The 14824-nt window shown below is 42.0% G+C and overlaps 1 protein-coding gene across 1 annotated transcript; it reads right to left on the bottom strand.

Moving 5' to 3' along the window:
• Positions 1-8215: 8215 nt before the first annotated feature.
• Positions 8216-9247, bottom strand: tcima (transcriptional and immune response regulator a). The gene has a single exon (XM_083526687.1). It carries the CDS (start codon positions 9074-9076, stop codon positions 8774-8776), a length of 303 nt encoding a protein of 100 aa, XP_083382813.1. The 5' UTR covers positions 9077-9247; the 3' UTR covers positions 8216-8773.
• Between the last annotated feature and the right edge of the window lie 5577 nt (positions 9248-14824).

The raw sequence follows: 14824 nt of genomic DNA, 5'->3' as shown, positions 1-14824 counted from the left end.
GTCAGTGGTTAAGACACTGGATTTAAGGTCACAAGTTTAAATTCAAGCACCATCACGCTGCCACTGCTGGGCCCATGAGCAAGGCCCTTAACCCTAAACTGCTCAATTGTAAGTCACTCTGAATAAGTGTGCCTGTTTGCCCAATTGCCATAAATGTAAATTATTGTTATTAGTGGTCGTATCATTCACACTCCATGTTAGATAATAAACAAGAAACAAAATACGAAAACGTTGAGTCTTTTAAACAATGGCCGCCGGCCCCAACAGCTCTTTTTTTTTTCTATGTTTTTATTGTGTGTGTTTACGTAATTACTATTCAGTATAATTTTTCTATTGCGTTTAAGGGCTTGGCTCTGCCGTAACTCTGCCATAATGACGATCTTAAGTCGCATCAGCGGAAGTGTTGGGCGTTCGCCCCCCTCCCCCCAGCGTCTGCTTCGGTCGAGGGTGGAAAGTGGTGTTAAAAAAATGTGGAAACTAGCCCGATATTCCTGTCTTCTCTGTCTGGCACACTGCCTAGCGCTTGCACGCGTTGATACAGATCTCAGTGCAATACAAGCTTATCGGCTTCCCATTTCCTTTATCGAGCTTCCTGCCAAGCTCTGATGGATGGTGGGTGAGCGCTCGCCGAGGTATTGTTGCGCTTCCTCAGAAGAAATCCTCCACCTACGATGCGTATTGAAAAAAAAAAAAGATAACACTAATAGAGAGTTCAAATGTCTCGATATTTATATAAACAGAGTCTAAAAGTGAGGACTGCTATCTTTATTTCGATATTAAAACCACCAGTTTCATTCTGTAGCCCAGTTTGTTTATCTTACGTGACCCTGACCTAAAAATGTGAAAAACGGTCTCCGTTTTTTGTCCCAAGCTTTCAATCTTTAAAAAAAATATATATAAATCTCCTATTCAATTCTGTATTAGACTTTTCAATCGAGAGTCAAGTTGAAATGCAAACAGGACTTGATGATGTTTGCTTGCTAGTCTGACTTATGGACCCGATTGTAGATGATTCCTCCAGATATTACTCTACATTAACTGTCCCTCCCCCCTCATTGATCTCCATTTTCTGAGAAGGATCACCTGTGCTTGGGACATACTATAACCTGATACAGTGGAACCCCGTTGTACGAGCATAATTCGTTCTTGAAAACTGCTCGTGTGTCTATTTGCTCGTATGTTTGAACTGATTTTACCCATAGGAATGAATGTTAAAGTGATTTAATCCGTTCCGAGATCTCATCCGATCGCTTATTTCTGCACTTAAAAAGTATTTGTAGCCTATTTTTAAAAACAAATACACTGCAAATGACCGTAATATAAACATAATTTAACACTGACTCATGTGATAGTGGTTGATTGCGAGTGTGAGACGCACAAAATGCTTATAACCTCCTCGGTTTCCATGTAATTCAATTTACTTTCGTTTTCACAGCACCATCACTGATTTTCTTTGGAGACATTTTTCAAGATTTCTAGTGAAATAAAAATATAAAACTAAAAAAAGTTACTGTGGGAGAGCGTATGAATACGGGAATAAGGAACGCCACAACAGGTCAGGTGCAAAGGCTTCACATCCACTTTTATAAAAAATTTTTTTGTGTCGGTCTGCTTAGTGCCCCACGCAACACGTCTCAGGCGCGGACGCACGCACGCGCACACACACACGGTCTCCTCCTTAAATGCACCCTCTGATCACTGAAAAAGAGAGAACAATCATTAGGTCACATTAACTTCAGGTAAGGCAATCCCCTGCCTATCTGCTCCCGGACCCGCCCTCAATTCACTAACCGCCGCTCAGCCACGCCCCCGCTGCCACAGTTACGCTTTTGCTGCACTGAACAAACGAGAGCGACCGAGCGATACGTCATCAACTAAGCGACTGATGCGACCCTCCTGCGAAAACGGGGAACCGGCAGCGTGAGTTTGCTCGTGCCTTCGAAATTTGCTCGTGAAACAGGGTAAAATTTTGCGAGCGAGGTTGCTCGTATCTCCGTTCACTCGTACTATAGGTTGCTCGTACAACGGGGTTCCACTGTATAAGACACTGACCCGACTATCTACATGTTTTTTTTTTTCAACGCAGGAATTACCCAGCTCTTTAACCTCAAACTCACAAAGCTACAATTCCAGTGAATGATTCATCCAAACAAAACAGCCACGTTTCCAAAGTCCAGGGTTTTTTTTATTATTTTTTTACTCAAATGTTGAAGAAATAAATAGATTACATTTATTTATTTTTAAATATTAACAAATATTTTGTAACTTTTTTTTTTCAAATGTAATTTTTTTAAATATTGTTATTTTTTGTAACAAGTATTTATTTGTTTTAATTATCGGTTTGTTTGTTTGATTTTACAAGTGCTGGGCAAATAAACATACATTAAAACAAACAAACAAACAAACAAACAAACAAACAAATAAATAACATGAAAGTAAATACAAAATTACATTCAGTTGAATTGAAAAAAATAAAAATAAATTATTTAAACGTTGTCATTTTTTTAAACAGTTGTAACATTTTCTAACTATAGTGCAAGAATTATTTATTTATTTATTGTGCCAGGCAAATAAAAAAAAATTTAATCACAAAAACAATTTTATAAGTAAAATAACATGAAATCATATGAAATAATATATTTAATGAAAAAAAATATATATAATATATATAAAGAAGTTACAATTAAAATATGCTTAACACACACACACACACACACACACACACACACACACACACACACACACACACACACACACACACACACAGAAATCGCTTTCTGGGGCAATTATAGCCTCCTGCACAACCCTCCATAATTATCCAGCAGTAACAATGGCTTGCGAACTCTTTATCCCAAGCCAAGCCGTTGTCATTATTACTTGTGGTCAACTCCTTTGCACACAATCAGGCGGTCGGCCCGAGGCAATAAATAAACGTTCAGTGCAACAGATACATCAATAGGAGGCGTGGCCCATTGTGCTGCATTGGGGAGCGTTTCCTCCGCCGTCCTGCACCTGTGGAGATCTTCGAAGGGCGAGGAGAGACGAGATGGGAGGAGGACGGAGGAGAAGAGCACGGAACAATAGCTGCCGGAGCCGGCGCTAGACAGAGAGTCTGCCAGCCTGGGCCGGACAGGAAGCTGCTTCTCTGGGCTGGAGAAAGAGCACAGACGGGAGGATGGAGGGGAAAAACAATGGCTGGAGGACAAGAAAAGTGAGAAGAGAGGCTGCCAGGATTCTCTACTGGGGGTTGGGGCTGGTGTCCAAAGAACAAGCAGTTCCAAGTCCCCCTAACCACATAAACACACACACACACACACACACACACACACACACACACACACACACACACACACACACACAGAGAGAGAGTGCGACGACAGGGACGCAGGTTATGAGGCGCCACAGTGTCCTCTGAGGGAAATTTGAAGGAAGGCTTTGTTAATGACTTTTTATTAGTGTTTACGGTTGGGAATGACCCCAAGAAAGACCACTTAATATGGCGTCGTGTCACTGAAGCAAAACTCGGTGCCAATAGTATTGGGACACTGCTTTTTCAGCCGTGTTTTTGCTTTTCCTTTACAAAATTAGAAGTACACAATTGTACAGACCCAAACTTGTTCCAGTTTACAATGCTCCTGTGTACAAAGCCAGCTTCATGAAGATATGCTGTACAATGGGTGTACATTGATTCATTTATCATAATATCTATTTGCCAATGACAAGAAGACAGGAGGTGGAGCCGGCGGCGGCAGACTTGAAGACAATGTTCATGTGACAAGGATTAGAGGGGTTTATTAAAGGGACCTTGCAGGTAGGACATTTTGGAGACAAGGTGGGACATGCACGATTGAGATGGTTCGGTCATGTGCATAGAAGGGGTATATCAATGGAAGATGAGGACAAAAAGAGGAAGGCCCAAAAACAGGTTTATGGATGTGGTGAGGGAGGACATGCAGGTGGTTGGTTGGAAAGAGGCAGATGTAGAGGACAGGGTGGTGTGAAGACATATGCTCCGCTGTGGCGACCCCTAATGGGAGCACCCGAAAGAAATGTATCGTAATCATTATTTCTTGACATTTTTCCCTATTGCATGTTCATCCGTTTGTCACAAAAATTGCAAATATTTTGCTATAGTAGGACAGAAATGCGTCAACCACTGTGGGCATCAACCCAAGAACATGGGGTCAGCTCTGGCATACGGTACTGACGCACGAGACACAATGCGCTAATTCATAAAGCGGGCGTCTTATTGTGGTGACACAATGAGAAACATGACAGGAATTTGGGCCACATTCCCTAGTCAACGAAAGGCTTTACTGGGAGGATTCCAGACAGCTGTCTGTTTTCAGGAAGTTTTGGGAATGCTCAGAGGAGCACTGGGGAAAGCCCTTGAACATACCACTCACCAATGCCTGGCCCCCTGCGCAAAACGTACCATCTGACGGTTGACCTTGTGTTGTTCTCACTCGCCTTCTCATCCACCGTTAACCCGACTCTGACCTCCACGAGGTGTCCTTGCCCCTGGCATTTGGCACACCCTGGTTGGATGGCTCATTGTGCTGAAACGGTACGGATCCAGGCGCCGAGGCCTGCCGGCTACGTCACTGACGTGAACGAGGTAGAGAAAACGGATGGTGTTTATGTGCGTCAGCTCATGCTGAGCTTGACACTTTCGTGGGCCGGCGATGAAACGGGAACAGATTCAAACAAATATTTGCCATTCCACACTGTGATTCACAGCCACGCATGAATACACTGTGGTTGCTCTGTTCCCAGAAAAACAACTCAGTTTCAAACATCTTGATCATCACAAATTATTTTTATTTTTTTTCAAAACATTTACGAAAGCATCCCCGAGCACACCAACATGTCCGACCTTGAATTTCTGCTTTTGGAGGACAGGAGCAGGACCTGATAAGACTTCCCTACACTTTGGGATGCTTTTCTGCTCAACACAGAATATTTGCTATACTGTGTCTGATTGAATAAATACAGCAGGTGTTCCTATTAAAGTGACCACATCTATCTGGACGTATTTTTTGGTTGAAAATCTTTTCCTTATGCATGATCTCTAGTATTATGGGTGCTGGTCGGATGACTCTGAGAGGTAAAGTCCGGTCAGTTTGTGCGAGTGTGTGTATATATTTTTCCTGTTTCTAAGCGACGAACAGGAAGTGATACAGTACTGTTTAATCTGCACTGCTTCACTGTTTTACACATTTCCCATCTCTGACAAGTTCCACACCTCCGTGTCCCTCTGATTCACACAGAATGCAAACATTTCCTCTGAAGACCAAGCTTTGCATTACACAGTATCCAGGCTACGGGCTACTTAATCGAAGTAATAAGTTGCGACTCACAGACTATGAGTCGCTTTCTCTTTCTTTCACTCTCTCTCTCTCTCTCTCTCTCTGTTCCCTTTTCCTTTGTTCGGTGATTGTATCACTTCCTATATCGCACACTACAACCAGTTTGAGCTGGAACCTAAGGAGTGGCATTCCACTCCTGGCAGCTGGAAACACACACACAAAGAAAAAAAAATTCAAAGTCCTCCAAACTAACAACAGAAATTATACACACACAAACACACAAACACACACACACACACACACACACACACACACACACAATTTGCCAAAAGTATGTGGACACCCAGCTTTTCCAGCCAAAAAATCTTTCTAAAACTGTTACCCCAAAAGTTGTATTTTCCCCTCATTTGAACAAGGAGACCCCTATCTGTCCCATCATGACAATGAACAAAGCCCCTGTGCACAACGCCAGCTCAATGGAGACATGCCTTCCAAGGGGTTGGAAGTGTGCGGAAGACCTCCTGCTATAGAGATCTGACCTCCTCCTATCGAACACCTTTGGGATAAAATTGGAACGACACCACAGACCCCCTTCCCCTCACCTACATCAGTACCTGACTTTACTAAAAATCCTTGTGGGTGAGCAGGAATCTCCACAAAATCTATTGGAATCTAGAATATATCCAGAATAGTGTAGCTTATATTAAGGAATGGGGACTCAATGTGGAAGAGTTCTTATTAGCAGGTTTTCAAACACTTTTGCATGTATTTATAACAATATACTGTACTATATGAAATGTTTCCATCGTCCACTGAGTGAGACAGAAAGAGACACAGGAGCGCTGATGGGAAAGTTACAGCAACACAATTAACCGCTACTCTATGCGTCATGGTTAACAGAAAAGCATCTCGTTTGCAGGGTTTTCTACTTTTTCACCTCATCGTTGAATGCTCGGCGTGTTTAGAGACGCTTTTCTGCTCAGCTCGGTCGTCAAGAGCGATTATAGGCGGTACTCTAAACTTCCTACAGCCGATTCGTTCGATGGGTCGCAGGTGTTCCTTTAAAAGTGGCCGCTAGGTTTGTATTCTATTCTTGTTTTATTTATTTCTTTGATATTTTGTATTTCAGGAGGATTCTATTTAATCAGAAGAATTTGATTTGGTCACAAAAAACAAAATACTTTTCTAGAAAAGCTGGACGTTGTGAGGTAAGTTGGGCAAAACGGTTTCAAGTAGTTTGGAATTTGCACAAAAATACACAATTCGCCTGATCGGTATTAAGACTTGAGAAAGACTGTGACTGTCAATGACTTACCAATGTTTACCTGATAACAGAGAGACGGTTAGAAAGCACGAGAGTTCATCTGATAAATATTTATGAGAGGATAATGGCTCAGGTAAATTTCGCTCGCTGTGCCGGCTCAATCCGGTTTCACACGTTGCCGTTCAGGTGGTCAGATGACGCACTCCAAACTGCCTGTAGCCGGTTTGCTCCAGCTGAGCTGCTAAACTACCGGCGCATTGAGCTTAGCGGATATACGCTAATCCTCCTCCTTTTCTCTCTGGCATCGGTCCCAAACCAACTTTAAAACCTGAGAACGCATCCCAACACACACACATTTCCCACATCACATCAAGCTACCTTAAACTGGTGGATAATAGATCCTAGCAGCTAGATCCAACAGGAAGTCCTGAGATGATGAGTTTATATGCTCTGGCCCTCAATTCTTTAATTATGCTCCTCTCAAAGTGAGAAATGTTCGAGCCAGTCCTAAGCGACCCGGTCAGCACCGGAGGGAACCCCAGCTGGCTGCGAGAAATCAGATCCTCTTATCTCAACAACAAGATGAATCCTGACGCTAAAGGGTCCTCCAGGGCATCCTGGTGTACTGGATGAAAACCTTTTCATAATGATTGTACCACCATTCTTAAATCTGATTGGTCAGAAGGGGTTGATTTGTTTGCTAGGACTGTAGTGCTGATCCAAATCAGATTTATATGATGATGATGAAGTTGTTGATCAGCGGTTAAGGATCTTGGTTACTGATCAGGGGTTGGGGTTTCAAGCCCTGTTATCGCCAACCTGCCACTCTTGCGCCCTTGAACGAGGGCCTCCAGGGGTGCTGTTTAATCTTTCCAGAGCGACTTAAGGGTCTTGTTTAGGGACCCAGACGTTGCAAATTGGTGTGGCTTGGATTTGAACTCATGAACTTCGGATACAAAGTGTCATGGCACAAGTAAAAAGTGCTTTCACCTCTTTAGCTTTTGTACAGAAGGAGTCTCCAGTCGGAGTGCTTTGCATGTACTCGCACACTCAAGCGCTTGTCATACGACACCTATAGAAAAGAATTTAATCGGACTAATGACTGTTTTTAATCATTCTTTTTTTTAAATGGACAACCACCTTGTCGCTAATCACAATCTACAATCTCACAGCTTCTAGAGCACACATCGGTCGCTTGGGAGGGGGGGTGATGGAGGGGAAGGATGAGCTCAGTGCAATGATGTCATCGAGGGCAAGTTTCAGTGTGTCAGACTTACACATGTGGGTGCAAGGATTTAAGTGCTGAGCAAGACTTTCGCCACGGTTGCCAGACGTTGACGCAAACATGTCAGATGTCAACTGTTTTACGTTTACCATGGCGAAATCAGTTTAATTCTGAAAAAAGATGACGACATCTAGGGCGTATAGAGCACGAGAGAAAAAACCCATCTGTTGCTTTTATGGTTTGATATTGAGCCCTTTTAAATTTGTACTTATGCAAACTTTTTTGATTCATTTTATTATTGTATGCAGGACTAATCCTTAAGACACTCCCAAAACTCTTTATATTCCATTATTAGGATGTGATGAACACATTTGATATGAAATCACTGCAATGAGAAATCACAAGAGACACTTTGCAATTTTTTTTTTATAATTTATTGTGCAAAAAATAAACACATCCAAAAAAAAAAGATTTTGTAAGAAAAACGAAGAAATTTAAAATAGAAATATAATAAGCATGTGCATTGAGACAAGTGTTCATCATGTGCATTAGTGTCTTTTGCACCAGAAAAAAATGTTTATGAAAGGTTTCTGGTAGTTTCTTCATGTGCTCCTTTATTTGGGATGTGCATTGCAGCATGCAGCTGAGCTTCATCTCATCATCTCACAGTTGCTGCTTGTGTGTCTGTGTGGGATTTCAATCACCACAGCAAGGCAAACTTCATTTGTTCATTTGTGGCGTTTTTGGAACCTTTTGGCCTTCCATGCGGTGTCTGGTCCCTGCCAGCTCGTGCGCGTTTCTGTCTCAGGGATCTGGAAGTTTCCTCGCTCCGTGTCTCTTGAGAATCCTTCGCGCGCGCGGAGACGACTGGGAGACGGTGCTCCACAACTCGTTTGACATCTGCTGTCCTTTTTTTTTTTTTCTTTCGCTGTTGTGCATGTACCGCGACTGAAAAAAAAAGTTCGCGCTTCCGGTTCAGCGCAGCCTCAGCATGCCGCGGAGCGTGCGCGCGATCCGCAGGAACTTGTCCTTCTTGCGCTGCTTGAGCGCCATGAGAGCGCGGGCCGTCTCGTCCGGGTCGCTGGCGCACGCGAAGATGCTGCGCGCGCGCTCCTCAGCCACCGCGTCGCCGGCCTTGCGGAAAAGGCGCGCGAGCGCGTCCTCGCTCACGTGCGCGAAGATGTCCGGAGATGCGCGCTTGCGTCGCGCCGTGTCGAAGCGGTTAGCGCGTGCCGACGGACAAACCCGGCAGCTGTCTGAGCGCGTGTAGGTCGCCATTTTTCTTTCTTTTTTTCTTTCCTTCTTTCTTTCCTCCGTATGTGTCTGAGTTTTTCTGCTTGTTTTCGCCAGATCTGTCGCGAGACTTGACTGGGGTTTTTTTTTTTGTTGTTCGGTCTGCTCGGTGCTCTTGCTCGAGCCTGAGTGCAGAACGCAAACCGGGCGCTCGCGCTACTTATACGCTCAAAGCTACAGCGTGGTCACGTGATGTGTTGGCGCACGCCCCCTAATCTCCCACCCGGTCCACCCGGAGGAGTGTCATAAATAAAGAAATAATACTGTACAAAATAAATTAGTTTTTGTTTGGCATCATTATCATCATTTATTTATTTATTATTTAATAATGTTATGGTTATTATTATATACTAATTTATTATTAATATATTTTCATGAGTTCAAAATTCAGTGTTTTTATTAAAAGCTTTGCACTGAAGTCAAAGTAAATGCTTTTTATTTCAGTATTATTTTGCACGTAATAATATCCCCCCCCCTTTTTTTTTATAAATATAAACAAGGCACTCATAAAGAAAACTCCCTTTATCATATATGCATCTAATATCCAAGTATGCTTTATTTTTTTAAATTATAATTTATATTATGATTATAATCTCCTAGTAAACAATGTAATAGTATTTTTTAAATAATATATATATATATATATATATATATATATATATATATATATATATATATATATATATATATATATATATATATATAATAATTACTCATTCAACAAATAAACAGAAGAAGACATTTTTAAATTACATGGGGAAAAATTATTTAATAAAAATGTATGCTCATCTTTTTTTATATATTATTTATTCAGAAAATATAACGAGAATGATGGTGAAATTTATCATATATTTTTTTGAATGATCTAATATCCATGTATGCTTTATTTTTTTATATTATATTTTAATGCACTTTATGCATGCATTTAGTTTTTTGTCTGTCCATCCATCCATCCATCCATCCATCCATCCATCCATATTAGCAAACGTGATTAAACCTGTCTGTATTTTTCAGAAGAAGCTGCCAGTCATCGTACACAACATTTCAATTCTCAGGTCCTAACGGGAAGGAAATTGCTAAACTTGTTTGCTAACTTTATTAGCACGTTCTTTTTTTTTTTTGTGGTTGCTATAAATACTTTTGCTGTTACTAAATAAAGTAATTCAGTCAAAGGTCTTGCTGAATGCTGCAGTTTAAAAAAAGAAAAAAAAAAAAAAATTCTCTCCCAGGACGCTGTGCTAAAAATATCGCCTGAAAGTTAATCTGAAACGGAAAACGGCCGTTTAGGATAATCGCACACGTCCTGGCTGAGTATGAGGGTGCGGGCAGCTGCTGAAGGTAAACAGCGCTTGTTGTTAGCCTTCCCAACAGCTCGTAACTGTTCTCCTACCCTGCACCTCCACCCCTCCTCCTCCATGACCTGTTTCCATGACTGTGATAGAACCCTTTAATTCCTTAGCGAAAGAAACTGCAAAAATCTGATGACAGAAATTTCCAGATTGTGTATCTGCACAAGCAGAAAAACAGAAATGTTGGAATGCACTACATCTGCTGTCGGAATAGAAAGAACGGCGTCAAGTGTTTGGAATTGCATTGTTCGACTTTTCTTCTTTGCTCCGCTGTCCCAGATTCCCTCGTTCCCTGTCGCTTTAGCGTGCGGAAGGAAGTGTTGGCCCTCACAGAGCGCAGCCAAAATGTCTTTTATTAATCATAACAATGCACGGCACTAAATTTAACCGGAGGTCGAGGGTCACACGAGCGAGGGGCCGTCGCGCTCTGCTTACAGTCTGAATGTAAAATATGAGGGAAACGAAGCCAAGACGTGAACAGCTGTAGTTTTTTTTTTCAAGACAATTTGCCTTATTAGGACCTTTAAAAAGAACAAAGGGATCAAACAATTGCAACACCAATGCGGTCCAGAGAGTGAGTTCATACACACTTTTTTCTGAATTTTGGATCTGTGGTCCAAATGATAATTCTTTGGACTGCATGATTGAACTCAGCACATTACACAATGCAAGATCGTTGTACTAAAATATCCTCAGACCAAAGCGAACTTTCAATGCTGGACTCATGTAACATGTCTGAAAGGTGTTGTTTTAGAAAAAAAGCATCAATAATATACCCTGTTTTGGGGAATTTGTATCATCACACCAGCTTGGGTTTGATTGTTTTTCAGTAGATCAAGCCCTAGGAACACCAATCTGCCACTGTTGGGCCCTTCAACATGGCCCTTGACCTGTATCAAGGCTGCCCCTGTGTTCTGACCCTGGCTGCCTATCGAGCTGGAATCTGTGCCTCTTCTACAGTTTATATTTGACTAGTATAAAGGAAAGGAAACCACATGACTCATCATCTCTACATCGTACTTTTGAACCGTAGGCGTTCAGGCTTTTGCACTAATCCTGCCCACGTCATCTCTTCAACCCGGTTAAACTCCTCGGTCGCTGGAATTGCTGTTCTTTCAACTTCGGAGATGACGACTTCACGTCTGTTGCGGTCTTTCGTCCCTCCAGATGTTTTGGACACTCTGTGTCCTCAAAATAGCGTTGACCTCATCCCACTGTGTTCAGTGAGAACAATGTTGCTCTTTTGTCCTCTACACACACGACCAGCTCGAGAAATCGGCGCCATCTCGATGAAATGGAATGGAAGGGGGGGACATGATGTTCTGTTTTCAAAACTTCCATACATGATTATTGGGGTTTCAGGGTTTGAGGAGGATTCGAAAGATGGGAAGATGACATATCGGGGTTTTTTACCGATATATGTGGGGGGAAAAAAAATCTGACCAATGTAGTAGTAATAGTGCTGGAATTAAACAATTAACGAGAGACACAGAGAGAGAGACATCCAGAGACAGTGTGAGAGAGACATACAGGAAGAAACATATAGAGAGACGAAAAACAGAGAGAGACGCAAAAAAGAAGGAGAGAGAGATTCAACAAATGTCTCTGTCTCCTTTTTGTCTTTCTCTCTGTCTTTTACTATGTCTCTCACTGTCTCTGTATCTTATTGTGTCTCTCATTGTGTGTCTCTCTGTCTCTCTCTCTATGCCTCTCTGTCCCTTACTGTCTCTGTCCCATCTCTCACCGTCTCACTCTGTCTTTGTATCTCACTGTGTCTCCCATTGTGTGTCTCTATGCCTCTCTGTCCCATCTCACTCTGTCTCTCACTGTGTCTTTCTGTCTCTGTGTCTCACTCTGTCTCTCCACATTAACACACATGTTGCCCTGTTTTTATTCCCCAAGAATGCAGAAAGAAACCAAAAGTCCCAGCTGTAAGTCAGACAATGGGGACAATAATATCCTTATATGGTAATATCCTTAAAAGGCAACACCAGACATCTGCAACATGAAATGAGAAAAATGTCAAACTTTTGAGGTAAATCAAACGTTCTGGGACACGTCCTCAATACTTACTGTATATCATGCTTTAGATATCCATAGAAACAGAGTCCAGTTGACATAGATTTAACATCAATTGAGTTTATGGTGTGATGGATAGCTATTTATATTTGTCATTGTTGTCAAAATGTACAACATCACACTTGAACCCACTGTAGCATTCGATTCCTTCCATTCTTGCTATTCAGAAGTGAAATCTGATCTAATCTCCTTCTGTTGTAGCCCATTTATTTAAAATACATTGTAAATAATAATAGATTGTAGTGTATAAAAGAATAAATTGACTCTAAACGGCATCCTTCCCCCCACGAGTAGATCCTGATTAGCTGGCTGAGGTTAGATTAGCGCCAGACCTCGACTCAGCAAGAAATATGCTTTGAAGAAAAGTAAAATCTATTTTTAGACCAGTGTGCAAAAAAACAAAAAAAAACAAGCCTTTCTTGTAGTAGAACTCATTCAACTTGGAAAGAGTCCAATAACTGCTTTTCTTTTACAGGAAAATATGAGGCAGACGTCCTAATGAGAGCAGCGCTCCAGGAGGCCCGGCTGCATTGCGCAACCCAAGCGCTTCGCTAAATAACCACAAATCGTCTTTAGACACCACATGACCGACTATTAGTGAATCCGGGACGAAAAGCTTCAACTCGCTATTAGCCTGTGTTAGTGTTGGCTAATTGAAGGGTCACAGAAATACAGACACTGTGTACAAACAGGGTGCAGTGGGTTTACTTCTCACTTCCTGTCAAACGCCATGGGAACCTTGACAAAACTGTCATGGAGCTGTTGACATCATCATGACCAAATTTGGACAAGAAGTCTGACCAGATCTGTCTTTATTGTAATAATATATTACGTTGCATCAGAAACTGATTCATAACCACAGGAAGTGGATTTGTGGGGATTCGTTTGGAGGGGAAGACACGAGGAGGTTGAAGTCGGAGCCCCCGCCAATCAAGATCTTCCACACACTTCCAACTCATATAATGGACATCTTCATGGAGCTGGCTTAGTTCATAGTCATGCTGGAAGAGGTTTAGGTCTTCTTGTTCAAGTGAAGGGGATATTTTATTCAATTGCCTTCGAAATTTGCGGTAACAATTTGCAACCATTTTTAAGTAGGAAGTTGCTAAGAAGAGGTGAAGTCTTTCGGGAAACGCAACGCTCTCTGGGGAATCGTTCTGCACTAGCAATGGGAAAATCGAGTCATTTTTGTGACTCGGTTCTTTGAATCTTGTTAGTCGAATCTTTTGTTTCAAACCGTTCAGTTCATTTCGCCCCTTCTTTTACTTTTTCAGTGTATCCCCGAATAAACTTTTACTATATTTCCAATAATAAAAATAGATATATAGACTGCATGGCATCTATGAGAGTCAAGTGATAAAAGAAGAAACGACTCAAGTTAGAAGAGTTGATTCCTGAACAAAACCTACGGAGATTTAACGATGCTTTGCTCATGTGCTTCCAGTAAAAAAATGAACGAATTGCTCTTTGAGAAGACTCCAAGTCACACTAAAGCCTGAATTAATTGTTCATGAATGATTGTTCATCACTATTCTGCACATAACTCTGTGACCCCATGGTGCTGTGTGTGACCAGGGTTAATAGTTTGTGAAGTGCTCATCATGCGATTCTCTTTTTTAATTAGAGGTTGTTTTGAAAAAAAACGAGGGATTAGGGAGATTGTTGCGAGCAATGCGACGACATGAGCAAGTTGCTCGGGTAAACAGGACAGGCTGGGATGTCGTCCTGAAGGGTTTAGAGGCCTGCGTTGTGTTTCGGTCGCTGTCAGGAATGTTGACTGTATGATAACAAAACTAATCCTCTTTACAGACCATGCATTAGCGCCAGACAGATGGCCGGAGAAGCAACAGCAACAACAACAAAAGCAGCTACTGGAGTCACAGATGACTCTTGGTCATGTGTGAGGGGTTGTATTACCCTAACGCGCACACACACACACACACACACACACACACACACACACACACACACACACACACACACAGACGCTCATCGTGAGTAGAAAGGTCCATGTGCGTGTGGATTAGGTGGCGCATTACTATGCAGCCTCTCAGGGTACAGAGTTAATAGATGAACAGAGAAACCAGTTGGAACCAGTTACGACACTATAGCACTGTCTTGCAGTCATTCTAACCCCCCCAACACACACACACATACACACACACACACACAGTTCTGGGAAGATACACAAACACACACACACACACACTTATACCTCAGTCTTGAGGACACACACACACACACACACACACACACACACACTTACAGCTTAGAACTGAGGAGACAAACACACATATAAAAACAC

This window comes from Silurus aristotelis, assembly GCF_946808225.1.
Source record: "Silurus aristotelis genome assembly, chromosome: 23".
In the NCBI taxonomy this organism is placed as follows: domain Eukaryota; kingdom Metazoa; phylum Chordata; class Actinopteri; order Siluriformes; family Siluridae; genus Silurus; species Silurus aristotelis.
This window is presented reverse-complemented; position numbering and strand designations above follow the sequence as displayed.

What these genes read in the sequence shown, in the direction of transcription:
- tcima (XM_083526687.1), bottom strand. Translation starts at nt 9,076, where the DNA reads ATGGCGACCTACACGCGCTCAGACAGCTGCCGGGTTTGTCCGTCGGCA.